At 33.6% G+C, this 22,733-nt stretch overlaps 1 protein-coding gene across 1 annotated transcript in view; it reads left to right on the top strand.

The window, feature by feature from the left end:
- Positions 1 to 4,399: 4,399 nt before the first annotated feature.
- LOC120771646 (laccase-1) overlaps positions 4,400 to 22,733 on the top strand; it is a 117,953-nt gene continuing 99,619 nt past the window's right edge. Inside the window, exons 1-2 of the mRNA XM_040099757.1 lie at positions 4,400 to 4,486; positions 4,811 to 5,153. Coding sequence (XP_039955691.1) covers positions 5,018 to 5,153 — 136 coding nt within the window. The 5' untranslated portion in view covers positions 4,400 to 4,486; positions 4,811 to 5,017. The remainder of the gene's footprint in view (positions 4,487 to 4,810; positions 5,154 to 22,733) is intronic.

Raw genomic sequence — 22,733 nt, 5'->3', positions numbered from 1 at the left:
TTTAATAATAAATAAATTGATATTAAGCAAAATAATTAAGTTTTAATTTGACTTAGAGCATTTTTGACACTTTTTTGTTTACAGCCATAAAATATTTAGACATGATCATAAAGCTTATCAGTTATTCTAAGCAGTGCAAAAACAGCCTGAAAACCTGCACTAACTCTTATGTTGCAAGCCAAAAAGCTTTCGCTGCATTGAGCTGTCAGACGCACATTAACACTCATATGTGACCATATCTAACTGTAATTTTGCTTCATTGTGTATGTAAAAGCTTACTTTTGCCGGTTGCAAACGTCACTATTGTTGCACAGTCAGCGTAGAACTAAAGTAGTTCATTTGCTGTATTATTGCATTTCGTAATCTCTTTAAAACAACAATTTTTACTCTCAGTGAATACACTCTTCAAGCCAATAGGTTGCTCTGCTGGAAAATTGTAGTTCTCTTTGGAGAGTTTTCCTATTTAAAAAGAATACGAGAGCTGAGAATTGTATAGTTCGCTTGTCAAGGAATGATTTTCATCTTTGAACATTATAGTTTAAATGCAAAATTAAATATTTTGCCAAAATTTATTTAAATTATTATTTTTGAAGTGAGAAAAAAATAGAAATATTGATTAATTGAGTTAAAGGGGGAGCCTGGATTAGAGGCTTCAAAAAATCGATTTTTTGAGAATTTTTTTGGGAAGGAAAGAAATATATGATTAGAGCAAAACTTTTAGGGTTTATAGTTATATATTTAAACATCACTCACAAATGTTTTTGGATACGAAATCTTTGATATTCCGGCTTTGGGAAGCAATTACCCGATGCATTTCGCATGTGCATTTGTCGGACGGCGGGCAGGATGCAGGTCGCAATTTCTATTGGAAAAAAAAAAATCAAAAAGATTCATATTTTTTCATAATTTATCTTCTAGTTAAACTAAAAAAGTTCCAAAAAAAAGTGTGAAATTTTAGAAACTGAACTGAAAAAAAGGGTTTTTTTAACCAAAAAAATTTATTTATGTTAAAATATGTTCAAAATTGAACTTAGGTTAACTACAAGATAATTTAATGCCAAAAGATAGTAAACTTTGCCCCGATTCCATATGACGTATAGTTTTTTTCTATCCTGCCCGCCAATTAAGAAAAATCGTAAAAATGAAAAGCCGAGAAATCACTCGTCAAAGATTTCGCTTTCTGCCCAATAACTCATATATCTGCTAGCCGGTCGGTCACTATTTTCCTTCTTGCTTCGAAAATATTTTAAATTCTCATCTAAAACTTTGAGGACATATTTTAAGATTATTTTTAAAGAGATTTAAGCAAAAAAAGAATCAAAACATCTAAATACAGTGATTTGTATTCCCCGATAAACTGAGTCAACATTTAATCAAATATTTCTCACTTTTAATTTTTTTTAATTAATTAATATATTGAAAAAGTAATAATAACAATTGTTGTAATTATTTGTGTGGTTTGCAAAGAGATGTCGTAATTTGTTTATTCCATTGCTCCAATATTGCCTTTGTTCGTCTTTTTCAGTATACACAACGGGTTGCTTCTTATCTCAGTAATAGAACTTAACAACTCTAATTAACTATGGACCCCAAAACTCGATGCATGCATCTTCCATGGGTTTTTAATAATTTAAAGATCCATTTACTATGAAAATTCTTTTTGCATCTATATTGGAGTATGCTTCGGTGATATGGAATTCTAATTATCATGTCCATTCTGAGAAGTAAGAGTTCATTCAAAAACAATTTTTACTTTCGTATATGTCATGATTTCAATTCTCATTCCAGCACATTCATTCATCTGAAGCATAAACTACACTTTTTCTCTCAAATTTGTCTCAGACATAAAGAAAACTTTTTTCGGGGTGTTTTTCTGTAATATGAGAAAACCTCAGTCGAAAGTCATCGCATTTTAGTGGGAATTTATGGTGAATATGTTCTAGCCAAACAAACGTGCCGAAAATGATTTGTACGATTGAAAAATGGGGACTTTGACCGTTTGAAGATGAGGAACCGGAAGCATTACTCAATAATGGTTATTGCTAAGACAAAAAGAGCGTGTAGAATATTTGGCAGCCATTCGAGCAGTCATATGAGAACATTTTCCAGCAGCTGGATACATACAAAGACACGAAAATGACACGCAATTACTTTGCTTTTGAATAATCTGAATTGTGGCCAAGAAACGTTACCTTGTATGCTGTAAATGCTTCAAAGAGAAGTCGTTTTTGCGAAACCTGGCCATCCAGCTCAATCAACGGAAAACCTAATATCATTACACCAAGTCACTTCCTTATTTTATGGGATCAGAAAGCTGCTCTGGACTGGGAGCTTCTAAAATCGAAAGAAACTAATAATGAAGAACGCTGCTAATAATAACTTGCCTCATGTTGCAAACCGTTTGATAACTATTTGGTAAACAGTGGCTGGAAACTTTTTCTCTATCTCCCTTACAGCCCAGATCCCTCCCTTTCTATATACCGTTTGCTTCCGTCGATGCCGAACGCCCGCACAGGAATACAGTTCACAACAAAAAGGGCATCAAAAATTGTCTTCAGTCATTTTTGATTCAACCAAACCGGCTCAGTTCTTTTTAGTTGGAATCCACAACTTTTCAGAATGATGGGAAAGCTTCAGATAAGAAACATTTTGATTAATACTATTTAATAGTTATAAATGCAGAAAAAAGTTATTGATATTATAAAAAGCTCCAAAATAAAAGGTTGATGAAAGATAAAGTAATTATGCGGTTTGCAATATCTTTTAATGGAAGTTATAAACCAAAAACCTTCGTCTCCACATATACATACCGTTACCTAAAATAGAAAGTAACGTAACATCACTTTTCATAAGTTTACAGGCAAAGAAATAACGAAATAATAGAAATCACTCATATTGAAACCAAATTTGAGTTTTGGTTATAAAGTGGTTATATATTGGTTATATCTGACTGACAGCAATGTAGTATGATATAATGAATCTTAAGCAAGAAAAAACTTTATTTAGTATTTTTTGATGAAACGTTGTTTTGCATTTTAAGTAACGATATGGTTATTAAGATTTGGGAAATAGTCGCTTATAATGAAACTGAATTCAAGAGAAGCATTTCAAATATGCCATCCAATAACTATAAAATAAAATCTGAGAAAACAGTGAGTCATATTTATATCAATATAAATGGAAACCGACTATGTAAGCCGAATATTTTAATTTATATCATAAATCACCTTTAAAACCCAAACAATGACCACAGACAATAGCATTTAATGCTAAAACTGTAATAAAATGAAATTCTATATAAATATTGTAAGGCAATAGGTAACAAAACAAACACACGCACTGACACAAGTTTTCCCAATACATTATATACTCGTATACACAGTGATCAGCTGCAGTGCAAATTACCGCAACTACAACAACACTTTAACCTTTAAAAAAGATTATCGACCGGCTTTTACTTCATTAAAGACTTAACTGTATTTTTAATACATTTTCTTAAGAGGTAATCATTTTAACAAATTTAAAGCGTGAAAAGTTACAAAATTTCTAGCCAATTGGCTCGTGTGCCCTTGCCGCAAGTTCGTGGCTTAAGTCCTTCGTTTTCAGCAAATCGAATTTACGCTCCCTTTCAAATGTGCCAAAACAACATATGCGATTTCACGCTCACTTTCTGGCGGTGCTCTTACACGCAACATCTCGCGCCACTACAGCTCTTTGCGCTAACGGTATATAAGAAACACAAAAACAAATACAAATTGCCTACAAACAAATGCCATGCCATTCACCAACTTGTAACGCAATGAATTAGTTCAGTCATTCATCGCAATTACAACGATCGCGACGCTCAAAATTTGCATATTCATTCGGCGCACACAAGACGATCTCAGCGCTACTCAGGCTCTCTTTTGCGCTCCGCGAATGCATTTGCCATTCATCAGTTCATTCATTGAAATCACGAAGCAGCCAGCGAGCGCACAAACGAATGCCAGCTGAGTTCGTGCGAAGTGGCAAGTCGTCTACTCGGCTGCTGAAATAGAGACCAAAGCTTTTTCTGCAACTTTGTGGCACTTCTTAAGCTGATGCAGCTAACCAACATCTCAGCTGTGTTGCGGAGCGCGCTGCCGCGTAGACGCGCTCGTGCAGTAGCAGCGACGTCGCCGTCAAAGTGAGTGGCGCTGAGTGCAAAAGCACGCGCATTCTTTACGAAGCTCGATGTTATCGCTCGCTTTGAAGGTGGCGCAGACGTTGCCGCTGACGCAGCGCACACATACAGCGTCGCAGTGCAATTGCAGCTCTAGCAGCTATAGCTAACACTCGCTGTTTGTCTATCGTCTAGCGTAGACGCCGCTGCATGGTCGCTCGCCAGTTCATTCGCAAGGTTTTATATATTCGTCCATTTGGCGAGTGGAGCTCAGTTTGGTGCTTAAGCGCGGGGCGTGTATCTCGTACTCTGGATTAGCTGTTGGTTGGACACAGTGAATTAACTGTAATTTTGCTAATAATTTGGGGCAGATTTTTTCTTGTAGGACAAATGTGCGCGCATTGCGGTGCGAAGTAGAAAACGATTAGTGCCAAATGAAACGGATATCCTCGAACTAATTTCACAAAATCAAAAACAAAAAAAAAAATTATTGGAATAAAAGAAACAAATAATAAGCAACAACTACAACATTTTTTCTTTTGACAAAAGCCTAATTTGTGCAAAATTCAGCGCTTTTCAATAAAGAAAAAAATAAATACTTTAAAAATGTGTTAAAATTTTCACTAATAAAAAAGTTAATTTGAAATATTTTTTTGTGTGTCGTAACAGGGTTGGATATCGCCCATATCGCTGAACCTTAAATTAGCTTCAAAAATTGTGCTACTTCTGAAGTGAGTGTACGCAACAAACTATTTGTTCGAGAAAAAAGAGCATAAATTCAAAAGCAAAATATAAATTTTTTAAACACTAAAAAATTCTTGTTTGGAATTGAAAAGAAAACTGCAAAATATTGTGTTGTGCCAAAAAATATTCACGATGTATAAGAAAATGTCGGTCAAGTGGAAATTGTTTAATGGATTACAAGTGTCAGCTGTTCTGTTGGCGCTAATTGCACTTAACACGGATATACAAACAGTGCAGGCGGTACGTGTGAGCGGACAGCGCGCCAAAGGTAGGTGTCAATATGTGAAGGAAATGAACGGAAATGTGCTCAAGGATATCAAGATATACATATATTAATAAGTTTCAAAAGAATTATATGGTTGCATTATCATAAAGTTAAAAGACAAAAGTTATGTGGTTACCAAGAGCAAAGAAATTTAACGCCCAAGGCCAAGAGCTACGTTAATATGAACTCTTTTCTGTTTACAAGTGAAAGATAATAATTTTTTTCACCACATAAATATATTGAAAGCTGCCAAGAAAACAATTTTAAGAAGCATAAAAAACTTAAGTAGAGGAAATGGAGTTGCCGCACATTTAATATTTTTTCAAGAGTTGTGTTTTTAACTGTGGTGATTTAAAAAACACTTTGCCTTACAAACAATTTTCATTTTCCCGTATTTATATTATAACAATTTGCTGTATGTCTACTTACTCCCGCATATAAGTCTGCTATTATCAATAAATCAGATATGGATAAGATTTCAATAGAAACCCTACTTTTGGAATTTTTTTTCTAAATTGAATAAATTTATTTGAAACAAATATTTAATAACACTATTTCAATCCAATCTCAACCTCTCCTCGCTCTGAACTATCTGTTCAATTTTTAATGATCAGAGGACAGTTTGGGAACTCAAAAAATAATTTTGTAAAAGTACCTGTTGCCCTGTGAAGCTCTTACTCTTTCGACGTGAGAAACATTACTTTAAAGTTCATAGTCGCACTTTATACTATAAGCCTTATTCCCACATTTCTGCGATCAAATAAAAATTATAAATCTTTGATTTGACATTATTATAATCTGGTTTAACTTTTCTATAACAGCAGCAAAGTTTATTGATGTTTTTTGCACCTTATAGCGACAATTTTTCTTTCTAACTACGTTGGACGTATTGAATTGCTTTACAAGCTCTTTGCTTCAAAGTTTTTTTAAAAAAAAGATATGTCTGAATAATGACATGGCCAGATGACAAATTAAGATTACTTGAAAAATTTAAAATTTTTCACCGAGTTTGTAACCCCTCCACCTATGCTGGTATGGATTTACTATAAATTTGAATAATATTTTATTTAATCGTTATCGTCATAATTCCTTTTTATAAAATAATGGTTATACATTGTTACGAAAAAGTAACCGGAAATTGACAATAAAACACCAAATATTTAATTATTCATTAAGTTTTATATTTTAATCTTCTGAGTAGTCCCCACCAGACGAAATACACTTATGCCAACGATTTCTTCGGTCCTCGAAATACTTTTCATAAGCACTTTCTGAGATGACCTTCGGCTGTGTTTCCACAACTTCGGACATTTTCGACTGATTTTCTCCCGCAAACGCCTCACTACAGCCAAATAGAACTCCTTATTTATCGTCTGTCCCTCCGGAACAAATTTATGATGAACCAAATCACGAATATCGAAATTGTTGAGCGGTTTTGGCGTGTTTTTTTTTCTGCTTTGGCTCATTTTTTTCCCTCCATTCCGATTATTCACTTGTTTGCATGTTAAACTCATAAACCAATGCCTCATCGGCAATTACAATGCTCTCCATGAATGTGAGATCGGAATTCACATGATCAAGTATGACGAAAGAGACCTGTTTACGCGACTCCTTTTGAAAAAAAAATTACTTTTATCGGCACTAGACGAGCAAGAGAGCGTTTCATACCCAAAATACTCACCAATATCATTCGAACGCACTAGCGAGAGATGTTGAGCTCTTTTGTCATCTCTCCAATACTTACTTAACGATTTTCAGATCCTTCACTTCATCGAAATTTTCATAAATTGAAGGCGTTGAAGGTGGTCCAGCAAGAGACATGCCTTCCACGATCTCTCAACCAACTGTGAGGGCCCTGTGCCAGTCATAAGCTTGTGGTTCTGAACAGTGACTCTTTTCCAATATACGCTACGATTCCTTAAATGAAATTTGGTTAGAAGTATACTTTTTTCGTAAAATTATTTGTTCGATATTTTTATCCGTTGTAAAAATCGCAACGCACTGCTAAGGTGTACCGGCGTACGCAGCTGTTGTAAACAAACTCGTTTGACAGATCACGCTCATATTTGGCATATTAATTAAGAACAGTCCTCCCAAATTAACAAAATATCATTTACAAGGGAATTTAATTACGATTTCCGGGTGTTTTTTTTTTTTGTCAAAATGAATAAAATAGTTTAACTTAACCTATGGTCGTAATCAATATAATCTTACTAAATCTTACTCCTGATAACACTTACTTTATAATATAGCCTCCGCTGTAGTAAATTTTACTTCATCGAAAAAGAATCTTTTATCCTTTTCCTCCTTCGTTACAATATCGGAGGGTATTATATTAATTTGTTAATATGATTAAAAAATTTAAATTTTATTTAAAAAAAAAAATTCAGTTGAAAAAATTATTAAGTAAAAAATGTTTGACGTATTCTAAATAAACAATTCTTAAATCTCATTCGGCTCTTTCTAATCTCAGTTAGACCTAATGACTTTTTTTATGCATACTCAAAGGTTCAAATTGAAAATTTACTAGGGAAAAATAATTATTTGAATCAAAATTTATTGGAGATCTCAAAATTTTTGGTCAGAGATTTCATAGATGAAAAATTTATAATGTTGAGTATAGAATGATAGACTGAATGTAGAACTATAGAAACATGAAATCTACGAATTATATGAGTAATGTGAAATTTAAAACTAAATTCGAAATGGAATAAAAAATATATATGTATATTATTATTTTTTTTGCTATAAACACCAGCAGTTCTTCGAAATGCTTGAAGAATTCAATTAATATCAGAAATTGAAATTAGGTGCATATAACCAACTTTTTTGAGATTTTGGGCATTATTAATTTCAAATAGTAGAGCAAAAAATAGCATTAATTAACTGCAAAAGGCCGAGCCCAACATACACATGAAACAAAATTTTATAAAACCTAAGCATATGCCTCCACATGCGTCACGCACGCACTTATAGACATTGAAATAATAAAGAAAATTTACTAATTTCGAAGCATAAACTGTGATTTCAAAGTCACAAAAACGCGTGCCACAAATGTCTTTAACGAAAATCAAAATTAAATATTTAGATTTTAATTTCACAAACACACAACACACAAACAAACAAAAAGCTAATTGAAAAATGGGTTAGACAAGACAAAGCGCAACACTTGAGCGCTGCCCACCTGCTCACCATTAATCATGCGTTCATTAATCACGGCGCGTTAAAGATGCGCCGCCGTCAACAAGTCAACGTGGTCAACGCCGCCGGCAATGCCATGACAGCTAACAGAAATCATCTTTCACACTTTAACGGTTAAGCAGCTGCAAGAAAATAAATTGAATATTTTTGTTGTATTTGCAATATTATTGTTATTTATTTAAGTTTGACATTTAATAGATTAGCGCTACGAAGGTGTTGCAGCTGACGCCAGCTGACACTTATTTTGATATTTTTTGTTTTAAGTCAAAATTTCTGTTAAAAATTGTTATTGCCACCGCATACAATAGCCACTAAATGAATCTTAAGCATCTGCAATAAATTCACTGTCACTTTTGACGGCTCCATCAATGTTGCACCGATTTCACTGTTATTTGGAATTATTTTCGTGCATCTCTCTTTCACACCAAACAATGTCAGCGGGCAGATGTTATTCAAAAAAATATTGCAATAAAAACAATAATAAGCGTAGTGATAAAACAGCCATGTAGCCATTAATCTCAGCTTATTCATCAGCATATAATTGCCTGCTTCTGTTTTGACAAGCTCTCAGTTTGTACACAACAAAGCTGCAGGTGCCGCTGTATACCAGCTGTTTGTATTGGTAAATTGCAAAAAAATGAAAGTAAATTTAATTAATGTAATCATTAGCTGAGTCGCTGCCGCAATGAGTTCGTTGCCTAAGCCATTGTTTTGGTAGTGGAGCCATAGTTGTGGGAGGTGTTAAATAAATACCGACTACTCGCTTACGTAGTTTAGCAGACAATGTGAGAGAAATTGCAGTACACACAAAACAACAGCGCATATTGTGTCTTAGTCATGTTTTTATTTCTGAAATGTTATTAGTTTTTTGTGTGATTGTGTTGGTGTGTGTTAGACGGCGGCAATTGCAGTTGGTCTAAAGAAGTTCGTTGCTTGAGTCTTTTGTATTGAGTGTGTGGTGTGCAGCAAAGTTCGTTGTTCGGCGCGCTCAATCGCGCACACATACTAATGCATTGCATTGTTTATATGTTTTGCATGTATGTACATACATATGTAGCTGTAATAGTTTGTTTATTGCGTGTTTTTATGCAATTAATCTGCATTTCAGCGCTGCTGGTTTTTTCTTATTAATTAGCAGCAACTGGTCATTATTTTATTAGAATTGTTAAAGGAAAATAGTATGCAAAAAACTTTTATATGTATTACACATATACATACATATATAGCATGGGTTATTGATTTCATAGGCTGAAACGTCTACATAAAGGATAATGATGCATATGCGCCTACATTTATATATGTAAGATAAATAGACGAGGATTGCACGGCGACCTTAAGTACGGTATAGTTATATTTAGTACCCTCCCCTACATATGGAGGAGCGATTTATCATAATCTGTGAAAGTTTAAACGATTTTATGCTAGCACATCTTTTTAATTTATTTTATAATATTTGTTAAAAATCTTAAAAGAAGGATGTTTAAAAACTTTTTTCTCTTTACCTGTATGCTAATATACCAACTTTGGTATTCACCATTATTATAGTACTTTTACTATTTTTTTCAAATTCAAAATAATCCAAGATCTGATTTCTGGCATAAAAAAAATTAAAAATAAATGCTATATACACTTAGAGGGCACACCTTAAAAAAAAATAACTTTAAGTATTTTCGAAAGATTATTTTAATGAGAAGTTCTAAAAAGAATATACACATACATATAACACCACCTGAAATTCAAAATAACGTAACACCCCTTTTCATAAGTTTACAGGCGAAGGAAAAGCGAGATAAAAAACCACTCATATTGAGGCAAAATTTGAGTTTTGGTTATAAAGTAGTTATATATTGGTTATAAAATGGTTAAATATTGGTTATATCTGACAGTGGAAGCTGAAAATTGTATGTTGCATACATATTTGTAATATGATGTAGTGAATCGTAGACAATAAAAAACCCTATTTCGATTTTTTGATGATACGTTGTTTTGCACTTTACGTGATGATATGTACTTTTCTGAATAGCAGTATGATAATATTTCAATTAATTTGTGTTCTAATATCTATTCTTTTTCTTTATCACAATTCTGCCAAAATATTCTTCAATATAGGACACCAAATGAGCTTTATGGCTGTGCAATAATTTTTTAAATTAAAGCTGATCAAATTTGAACCGGACTGACATAAATGTAATTTTTTATTATTTTAATTCAAATATTTCTCAAAGATAGCCAATATTAGCTTGCCAACGCTTTAACCAAATTGCTATAGACTTAGTGTAAGCCTCCGCTCATTCATACATCTGATCAAATTTTAGTCAGATTGATAAAAAAATATAAATTTACAATATTTTGATTCAATAATTTGTCATACGTAGATGGTTTCATTAACCAATATTAGCTTGCCAACGCTTAAACGAAATTTCTATACACTTGGTGTAAGCAAAGATTCAGATCTTTTGATACGAATCTAATATTAACAAATCGAAAAGAGTTATTGAGACGATCTATAAGGAATTCTAAGGCCAACTGCTATCTCTCGGATGACCACACATTTCTTTAATTTAGTTAGTTGCGTTACCAGAGTTGGATGGACTAGTCGCATAAGGCAAACTTTCTATGGCCGCACGATCTTCACTCATTAGTTGGCGCCCATCAAATAAATTACTTGTGTTCATGGTAAAATACATTCCCAAAAATAATACAGCAATATTTTCGATGATTCCGTAGTCAAGATTCCATTAACATATGTATATACAAAATTTCAACGGTGATCTCCTAACAAAACTTTAGTTAGATAAACAAGCACTAATTGACATATGGAGAACAAACTTCCTATCAGCATAAAAAATATTTAAGTCAATATAAAAAAATGTTTATGAATTCAGTTTCTATAGGTATTGCAACCCTTAAGATCAAAAGGTATTTAAATATTAAAGCATTTTTCGCCGAAATAATGCGCATTGACCCTGTCATCTAACAGCACTTTTTCTTTTGTAAAGATGCATTTGCAACTGAAACTTTATTAAATTATTTACTTACCCACAAACACTTAAAAATACATAATACGAAGAAATACACTCAATCCAAATCAAAAGCAATCCCGCCAGTTGCAACGAAAATACAATATGGCATCCATACACAAAATCTTAATTAGTAAATGTCGATGATTTTGAGAAACAAGCACACAAGTTCAACTGAAAAATGCCAGAATCAAAACAAAACTCAAATTCTAAACAAAGCAAAATCGAAAACGAAAAATTCCAATAAAAATCGAACGAATATCCCATGCAGCCTCATAAAAATGCCGAGCAAAAAATATAATTACAAAATAAACACGCATACATATGTATAAACAACAACATCTGAACTCCACACACATGTTTGCAAATCGATTGCGGCAAGTGGCAACAACAGCAGCCAGCAGACAAACTGGCTTACGAAGCAATGCGACGCAACTCCGTCGCAGACATTGACAAATGCCGGTCAGTTGTTATAAACATAAATGTAACAAAAACAAATCAGCTAAAAATAATACAGCAGTTGATTGCCAGATAACCAGATTACCAGAAAAAACAAACTAGACGGCATGTTGCCATTTGAAGTATATTTGCAGCAATGCAACAGCAACCGCCGCTACACCGAATGTTGGCGATTGCCACTGTCGTGCTACGAAAACACCAAACACAACAAATAGCAGAAGAATAACAAAACAAAGACGATAAGAACAACAAGACTTGAAAAAATTAAGTATTGCAAAAACAACAGTTGCAAATATGCTACAATTCAACGAGTGCCACTGTTTAACTATGTGTGTGAGTTATGTGCCACTTGAGCTGAGAAGAAGATGTGTCACAACAAAAAAGCTTTGTGTGCGTACGGCAACTACAAAAACAATAATAACATGTTAAAGTGATGAGCGCTTGAAATGGCAATACATAGATGGCCACAAAAAAATTAACACTTTTGCATTAGTTGAATGCCGTTGCTGTTGCATTGTGCAAAAATGGCGCAAAGAAAATGTGTCTGCTGATTGACGAACAACATTTACTTGTCCGTCTTCACTTGATTGCTGGTGGAAATAATTGATGACAGTAATGTGGAACACTGTCACTGTGTTTAAAAAAAATTAAATTTACTCATCTTTCATGTACTATGTATTTTTGTCGAAAGAATATATTATATACCCACACTATATGTATAAGTAATGCCAACTTTCTATGAAAATTGTCTGAACTTGTGTCAAAAAGCGTCCAACTGATTGATAGCTTAGTATTAGAGGCATCTTACGGAAATTTAGAAACCAACTTTCTGTGATAACAGTCTATCCTTTTACAGAAAATTATTATAATGGGATATATGTATTCTTCTCATAACCCTCATATTCATATTATAATGATTTTCATACTTCTGGAAGACTTTATATCATATATATGCCTGAGCCTTTGAATTATCTTAAAGATACTTACAAAGCCTATTTTTCTGATAACAATAATATGTGGATTCGAAATAATCCTACCCCTCTATATGCGTAATATAGTGATTTCTGATTATCCAGTTGACTTTGGAAATTTTATTTAAGTCTACATATATGTGCAATATTTTAAGAAAAGTTAATTTTTTCTTAACCACTAGCTTCCAGGTATCTTCTTTCCAATATTTTTATATACAAGTTTTTGTTTAAGCGGTTACATGGGTTTCCTCTGATAAAAAACAGCCTTTTTTCACTAACTCTTTCTCATATAAAATATGAAATATCTTAATGGAATTTTTTATTGTTTCAAACATACACTATTAACAAAGAAATTCTTAAATTTTTGGAAAAAAATATTTTAAACTCGGCCATGGCAACGCCATTTCCAGTAACCCCTCGGAGAAAGATCATCTGAAGCGAAAATAATACGTGTTTTAGTTAAAACTCTAACTTAGAACTCGGACAAAGGAAAAAAAAACTGAAAATTGGAGTTTTGCAGACATTTTTTCTTCAAATATTTGTAATTGAAAAAAATCCTTCCCCAAGTTTTTTAAGAATTATATCTCAAAGATCTGTGAAAAATTTCATGAAGATCAGTTGAGTAGTACTCGAGAAATCTTGCCAACCGACTTCAAAAGCACGGTTTCGAGAAAAATGCGTTTAACGATGGGGCACTTAGCGTAGCTAGCCTCAAGCGAACAAGTTCTCAAGGCTGTATCTCCGAAACTAATACTGGGATCAACTTGAAAATTTATAACAATATTTTAGAGGACATTAAAAAAATCGTTTTTTGAAACCCGTAAGCCCATGTTATCCCTCAATAATTTTATAAACTTAAGCGTTGGCAACCGTATTTTTGACCATTCTTCGAAAACTGTTCTTACCAAGTATTGCCTTCAAATATTGAACACACTGAATTATTTTTAGTATTTGAATAATGTGGCAACTCTATTTAGATGAATATTTATATATATAACTTGCAAACCAACTTCAAATAAATTGTGTTTTTTACGCCTGATGACAATGGCAACCCTAATTTAGGTTGCTTTGATATCAAATATTATTATATAATATTTTCTATAGCATTTTAGAATTCATATTGACGATTATTACTTTAATTAAAGTTTGATTCCCACTTATGTGGCAACCCTGACAACAGCTCAACTCAAAGATTTTGAAAAACTGTTTATACCAATGCTAAAACCTTCCATAAAACTCATATATATTGCAACTGAAAGAATCATGGATCAAAGAATACTGCATTGAAAGTTCTTTAACCTCGTTCTTCAATATTTTCTTCTCAAATCTAATGATCGCTAGCTTTTCGCTATATTTCTAATATATTTGCTATTCAGTGCCGTAGTTTGTTTTCTTATCATTGTATTAATATCTATTCTCCTAATAGTATCTTAGCTACTAAACTTTGGCGCAAACACTCCAGACAGTTGCATATATTAATACACACACGAACTCATATGTTTCTTCACACATACTTATACATATAAAATATACAAGTCTAACCAGAAAAAGTTCACGTGTCTCAATTAGCGTCTTAAATGGCTTGTGACAAGCAGAAGCTAGCAATCCTGTCTAGTCGCTGACATCAGCAAAGCTTAAGCAACGCATATTACCGATGTGCACACATACATACTTGCTTACTAGTACGAGTATGTGCTGTATGTGTTTGACATGAGTATTACATATTAACAACTTCATGCGTTCATGCACTTGTTGCAGCAGCTACAACAGTTGGTTCACCGTTTTGCGCCATATTTCATTTTATTTATATATATCTTTATTACTATATATTTCATAAAATAAACCTACTTGCAACATTGCTGCGCCACTTACATTAAAACTGTTAACAAAAATATTGTCACTTTTGTGTAATTTTAATTTGTGCATTTTTTAATTTCCTTCCTACATTCCCATTTTCACAACATAGTGTTGCATTTTTACTGTTGTTGTTTGCTTGCACTTAAGTGAGACGGTTACACTCCAGTTTAGCAAATCGCAATTACACAGCAAATGCATATTTTTGGTTGACTTGAACGAGTTTCCACTTGTGACATAATTTCAATGCTTATGATTACTTTTTCACTTCATTTTTTTTTAACCTCAGTGCATAGTATGCAGGCTTGTAGGTTTTAGCTGCCTTTTATGCCTGTGTTTATGTGTGTAATATTTTTTATTCTGCTTAGTGTTGCATGCACCTGCTTACAGTATGTAATTTTAACTATGTACAATATTACAACTTGTCATCATTAGTTTGCCTTTTTATATTATATATAAATTATATCTGTTACATATCTATATATATGTGTGTTTATATATGCTTTCCTTGCCACCAGAGACCGACATTTGTGTATGTATGACATTTTTGTAACATGCACCTGTTATAGCTGTACTTATAGACATGTCTTGTTGTTTCCTTTTGAAGGTGATGTCAGTCAACATGGCGTATAAGCGACTTTTGACTGACATAAAAGACTTTTCAGATGCATAGATATGAACGATTATTATGTACCTGTTCGTTCATATGAAATTGGTTCGTTGCTTGGTTGCTTGGCAAAACATATTTATTCAATTACATTTTCAAATTCAACAATAAGTTGTACATATTGTGTCAGTTGCTTAATTTGTAGCCGCACAAAACACGCATGTGCTGCCAAGTGGCTTGAAATGTCGATCTTTCTGAGGTTTTTAGCAGATTTAAAACAATTTCATGTAATTTGTAACACCCAAAATATTTCTAAGAACCTATAAAATGAATATATAAGAAATCTGCGTGACGAGTTGAGTCAATTTGGCCATGTCGGTGTATCCGACGTATATACGAAACCAGGTCCCTCAGTGTTTTAGATAGGAATCTGAAATTTTAAACACATCCTTTTCTTCCCAAACCGAACAAACTATTGTGTTCTACATATACGAACTGATACGGCATCGTCTCCGTAAACCTTACAAATTTTATTGGTAGCCTGCGTGGCATTCTTCGCTTTTTTATACAAAACTTTCAAAATATAGTGAATTTCTTCATTATTTTCACTCATTTTTGAACAGCTGTAACTTCTTTTCAACTATATTTTTTTGGTTAAACGAAGCTTGAAATCTAACCTTTCCAACACTATATGATATGAGAGTAATGTGAATGGTAGCACAGGAGTTACACGACTGCAACGACATCTATTGACAAAATACGAAAAGATTTTTTCGACTACCCAATATTTCTTTTTGTTTATTAATAGTCAATTATAATTGATTCTCAATTGGTGAAAAAATTTTTTCTTCTGAGTATGATGAGTTCAAAGAAGGTCTTTAATAAATTAACGCCAAATCAGTGAGATGATAGACAAATCTTAGAACAAGATGAAAAGTTTTGTATTTGTACATATTCATACATCATTTGCATTCAAGCAAAAAATTTAAATTTTATATAGTTTATCAAATAACTAACAAAGCTTTCTATAGCTTCATGAAGTGGTCGAAAATGTAAAATTTTATTTTTTTTACTTTTAATTAATATTTTTGATTTCCTAAAAATAATTTTTAATACCTGTATGCTTTGTCATATCTTATACTATTATTTACTTTACTGCAAAATCAGTTTATTGGCACACTAGGAGAAATCAAGAAGCAAACAAGCAAAAACAAAGAAATATATTTATTTCATAATAACAAAAATATGCGGCGATTGCAAAATACGAGTAGCCAAAGGACGCAAGTACAAGCGTTCATTCAAGCATTTAGCAAACACACAACTACTTGCACACATACAACTATTTTTATAGTATATATACATACATATAAAAATATAAATGATACGTTGCGAACCATTGCTATAAAGCATAATAACTATAACTGGAACTGTAACTGTAATAATAACAAAAAATAACTGCGTCTATCCACAACTATATATATATATATATATGAATGTAGATACATATATGTAACACATATATAAAGCTTATGTCTACGACAGACTTCAATTATTGATTAGCCCGCTAGTACGTATAAGCGATTAGAGCCACATTTGCCACCAAACGCTACTGAGCTAGAGTAGGCGGCTGCCTTGGCTCAACTTAAAACAGCAAAAAAATAAATACGAGTAAATCGTACACTCATACATAAGAAAAAACATAACAAGTGAGCTGTTGGTGCTGCTCAAACGACAGCCTGTCTGTGGCAGTTACAGACCTCACAAGTGCATGCATGTGTCAGTATGTGTGTATGCACATAAAAACTATTGCGTGATTGGAAAAAATGCGAGATTTTAATTAAAAAATATGTAAAGTGTTGGTTGGTGCTTGGAGTTGTGGATTTCAGTGATCGATTCAACGCAAATGTTGTTCATCAGTTTTGGCTTTTTTATGCTATGGGAGGGAAGAGCGTGCTAGTTTTTGTAGCGCTCTCATATAATTTTTTTTTTCTTACATGATTTTCTGATTTTCATATAGTTTTACTTATTTTAGTCTGGTTTCCTTTGGTATATGTTACACTTGGTCATGCTAAAAATAAGGTTTATAAATAAACTGAAAAGCGAAGGTCCTTCCTCTAAATATTAAGAAATCATACTTAGAGAGACTCCTTTTGAGATTTCCACCAATCAATATTTTACGAATAAAGTGAAAAAAAGCTATTTTCGACACGCTCCACTGCATACGCATATTCACATAGCAAAGTTCATTTACACTAGTTACTCATACGCCCCGCACCTTCAACTGGCAAACGCATGTTGATGCGCACCAAAGGCGGAAATCGAAAAAATTTACAATAATGAATTGAACAGCACATCAATTATCAAGAAAAAGCTGGCTTGGGTGCAAAATCCCCAAAATAACCGGCAATATTCGCACCTGTGTGTGAAAGATCATAAAGTTTATTATGCATTTTTTAAAGCATGGCCACACCATCAACTGAATTAATCCATGTACAGTATTTTTTTGGAATTTATAGCACATTTTTGTTCACAACCCGGTAATTTTTGTTTACCGCTATCTTTTCACAGTGTGGTTTGGGTGAGCTAAAAAGTGCGTTCATCTTATTGCAGCCATATTTTTGTAGCATTTACCATTATTTTTATTTCGATTTTATTGTTTGCTCGTAAATGGTTTTTTTATTATCATAACAATATGCTTCACTCAATGAATTGCGTTAGCTTCCATAGCAGATATGAAAGCTGCTTTATGGCGCGTGTAAAGCGGATTACTCAAAACGCTTAATGAGCTTAGCGTCTTATATGGACTGTATGTATATCGAGGCTTTTCTAGCTAATTGAATGCATTACCAGCTATTTACAGCTAAATAACAATCGCATCTAACCGTTATTCAAATGGCATTTGATAGTGAATACACGCAATTTGGAGATTTCGTTTTCGTTGCTTTTTCACTTTCATTGAAACATAACTGTAAACAAACGCATCACAAAGCGCTTACGTTAGTTTGTTTGCTGGAAATTGTAAACAATATGTATTGATATTCAGAAAATCCACTTTGTAATAATGTGAAAGGCAGTTTGTATAGTTTTATACATGTGTGCTATGATGAAGAAGATTTCATAAGAAGTTGAATTACTTGCTCGCTTCCGCTTGCTTAAAATGCGTTTGTGCGTAGCTATAGTTTTATGCAGTATGACTTGTGTAATACTGCCGTAAATATAATTTCAGTACAAGTTTTTATGATGCATACTTTCACTCTTACTTGGAGGACCTGATATTTTGTTGAATATCCTTGGCATAACTTAAAGTACTTTCTACACATCAGATGGTTCAAGTTTCGAAAATTATCTCTTCAATTTACGATTTTCGGCCAATCTTCGGACTTCTTCTTTAATGCCATGTGTAGAAGTTTTCGTATGTGAGGAAAGATCTCTGAGCGCCATGCACTTCAGAGTGGCCAGAAACGATTCCTTCGCATATGGCTCAAACAGCTCACTTTCGGTCTTAGACCAAGTAACTTCTGTGTAGCCAAAAAACATCCGTTTGAAGGCGAGCTAAACTGAGAAGACGAACGATCCCTCCTCATGGTTGTGTGGTGAATTTGAGACCCGCCACGTAAAAAATCCTACCAATAAAAAGAAAAAAAAAGCTTCGATCTTGGCACGGGTCACATCAAAAACTATGTCTTCATCACATACTCGTAAAGTCATTAATTCACAACTTTTTAAAGGTATTAGAGTCATTACATAATTTGTAAAAACTTTTCATAAATTGGTTTCACAAAGAAGGTCTGAAGTTTGCATATCAGCATGATGATTATCCTTTTCCTTTACACGATTTTCGGAATTGTAGATTTCAGATATAATCGGAGAAGACTCAAAAACCTATTCGAAATAGAGTATTGTTATGTATGAAGTTCAAAATTACCCGGCGAAACATCGCTTTTTTTCTTACCGACTCAAAAAAATAACTTCCAATGCGACTAAAAGTTTCCAAAAGCAACAGTCTGAAGCTACTTAAAGAATTCGTTAAGAAAATAATCGAGAAGCAAAGTTAAAAGAAATTTTAATTTATTATATGAATCTGTACTTACTCTCCCCTTTCTTTAATTAGTCATTCATAGGGACGGTGTGCTCTCTTTCGTTTTTTATCTCTCTCTCTCTCTCTCCATTTCTCTCTGCCTCTTTCGCCTCGTTTCATGATACGAGGTTCAAATGAGCCCTTAGGCTAAACATATAGTGAACTATACATACGCTCTTTGATTAATTTCTACAACTCAGAGACCGTTATTATACCCTAAACATGGCATATTAAGTTAGGCATGAAATTCGTAACACCCAGAAGAAAACGTGGGAGATCCTATAAAAAATATATATAAAATGATTAGCACGACGAGCTGAGTTCATTTAGCCCTCGCCATCCGCCTGTTCATCGGTCTGTCGTATTGTCTGTCCGTCTGTCAGTATTAACGTGAAATCGTGCCTTAGTTATTGAGATATCGATCTGAAATTTTGCCCACGTCTTTTTCCCGCCAAAAAGCTGCTCATTTGTCGGAACCACCGCTATCGGATGAGTATAGCTTGTAGCTGCCAATGATCAGAATCAAATGCTTGTATGGAAAACTTTCTTATTTGAAGAGATATCCACACGAAATTTGGCACGAATCAATATCTGAAGCACTAATGTAATCACCAAAGAAATTGTATAGTTCGGATTACTATAGCATACAGGTGCCATGCATACGCGAAAGGCATAACCACATACCAGCTACAAATTCCGTAACACTTTTTAAAAGGATCATTGGAAAGTGTCCTAAAAATTATGCTAAAAAGCGGATGAAAAATGGCTAAAGAAATTAAGCTTCCTTGAAAATCGTGCTCATTACGCTATTAACACGCCAATAATTTCTGCTAATTACAGCAAGCGTGTGGGCTAGTAAGCCGCTTAATTAGGCGAAAGTGTTTGCCAAAAGCACCGATTAATTTATGCGCATTTGATGATTAAGTCGAAGACAACTAAAATGAGGAATTTATTTTGAGTGATTTTGTGTACGTGTGGCGCATTTCAAAATTTCACTAATGTCATAATAGAGGTGTAATTACAGCATAAAAATGCCTGCAACAGAATTGGCAGCACTTTCCTACTTGCATCCTAATGCGCATGCGCAACGGCATTTAGTGTTTATTGAAAGCCAGATTGGCCGCAATTTCCGTTAAACTCTGCAGTTTGTGGATTATGGATTTAGTTTGATTTATTTAATATTTTTCCACTGATTTTTTTGAATTTGTTTGCAATTTTATGAAGTCAGATATTTTCAAGTTTTCTAAAAATTATTATTTATTTCATTGCTTTCTTTATTTTCGCACAAATGACAACAAAAATTTACGATTAATGGCTAATAGCCGCTTTATTACGGCATACGACTGTGAGTTGTCACACAAGCACACACACACACCTGTTTATCTATGTGTGTGTATGCACATGTCTGGATGGCATGCATTTCTTTCTCGCGGTCTGGTGTTTATTTTTTCCTTCGAAAAAGTTGTGCGTCTGCTTTTGGCCATTATTAAATTTGTAGTTTACGGCCAAACAACAGCAAGTTTACGATCTAGCAACACCACCAACACAAATTCACGAAAGCATACGCGCACATTGGAAATAATTGCGAACAAGTTGTACTGGTAAATGAGCGAATGAAATAAAAGCCTGACAGCTTGCGCTGGCAACATGCTGGCGGGCTGAAAAAACACATGTATGCAAGTACAACAACAAACTACAGATGTATATAAATTTTTATACACACCCCTGTCCAATGCATGTACGCCGCTGTGCTCTAATGCTTGTGTTGTTGTCGTTGTTGTGTGGTAAATTTCGCCAACTGGTTGGCGGTTTTCATGACCTCCGTTAATGGCAGTGGATCATCTCAGCTGACTTTGCGATTTTCTTTTTTAAATACCTTTTTTGTGGTTTTCATTGCATCGTTCAAGCAAACTCGTCTACGGTACGTACGCTGAAAATCAATATGTTGCAGTTGTGACTAATTTTTTGGCCACACTCGCTTATTTGTTATTATTGCTTATATTTCCTTCTATAAGCTTTTTCTTTGATTTTCTTCTGCAAAATTATTTAAGCAACACATTCCGAAGTGTCTAAAGCGCGATGCTATTATTTTTTATGTTTTGTGCAGTTTGTTGCATGCACCATGCGGTTGCTTGCTAGCATGTTGGACACAATGTTAACATATTTTCGATAATTATTTGGCCAGTTATTGATTTTTATATAATAAGCATTTAGCTAATAAGTATAAATGTTGCAGCGCTGGCATAACAACTTATTCAATCAACTGTGCAACGGGAAATGAAAGGATAATAAAGCTTAGCTTTTCTCATTTGCCAATGTGGCTACGTTTATTATTTTCCGGCGCAATATGGCAACATACACACACGACTAACATAAAAATGCATATAATGACCGGATACCATTACATCTGATGCATATCTATGGGCAGTAGTTGCCATATTAAGAAAGAAAAAATTATAATGCAACAATAAAATTGTTGTTGCAATGGACCGCGATTCATATTCGGAAAATACCTGTCAACTCAGCAGCGCTGACTTATAATATTTGTTAAGAGCTTCATGACACTTCAAGAATAAGATCAGGATTTCCATCCTTGTACGAGTATACCTTCCAAATATCGGGTAGCTAACTCTGAGGTAGGAGATTATGAGTTTTTCATTGCGTTCACTTTTGAGACTATTCTTGACTTACTATTTTTGCATGAAAATCTGAACTTTTGGTTAGACCTTGACATCGAAGTTTTCCATTCATAATCAATATAGCATCAGTGCATATGGTATATATAACACAAACGAGATGTTGAGAGCATCACATATCATATATAAATTATAGTCGGAACAAAATTCATTTCATAATTTTTATAGACGACATGGACAAAGGTGTGTAAGTGGCTAAAGAGTGAGAAATTTTGTGCATCTCCTTTTTGCAGTCCGAGAGGACTTGGTCTAAAGAAATTTTCTTTAAATTTCCTATCTTCGGATTTCTTATCTATCTGCTTCTCTAAGCTACATCTTAAAGTGTATTTTATAGTGTGGCAAAAACACTAATAATATTTTACAAAACTTCACTTTTTCTAGCAACTATTTTTCTAATTTCTTTGAAATATATTTTGGTGAAGTTGCAACAGTAAATATTGAATTTTTGATTAAACAAGAAAGAATGTTAACTTCGGCACTGAAGCCGTCAGATCATTCAGAGGAGCATTTCTTATAGCATGAAAATAATTCGTGCCAAATTTCGTATCAAATAAAACAGGTTTTCCACACAAGGACTTGTTATATTTTACATACAATGGCAGCTATATCCTATAGAGGACATGGTTCCGACAAATGAGCAGTTTCACAGGATGTGTGAAAAATTTCAGTTTTATATCAAAAACAAACAGTTCACGTA

Source organism: Bactrocera tryoni, chromosome 3 (genome assembly GCF_016617805.1).
Source record: "Bactrocera tryoni isolate S06 chromosome 3, CSIRO_BtryS06_freeze2, whole genome shotgun sequence".
NCBI lineage: Eukaryota > Metazoa > Arthropoda > Insecta > Diptera > Tephritidae > Bactrocera > Bactrocera tryoni.
This window is presented reverse-complemented; position numbering and strand designations above follow the sequence as displayed.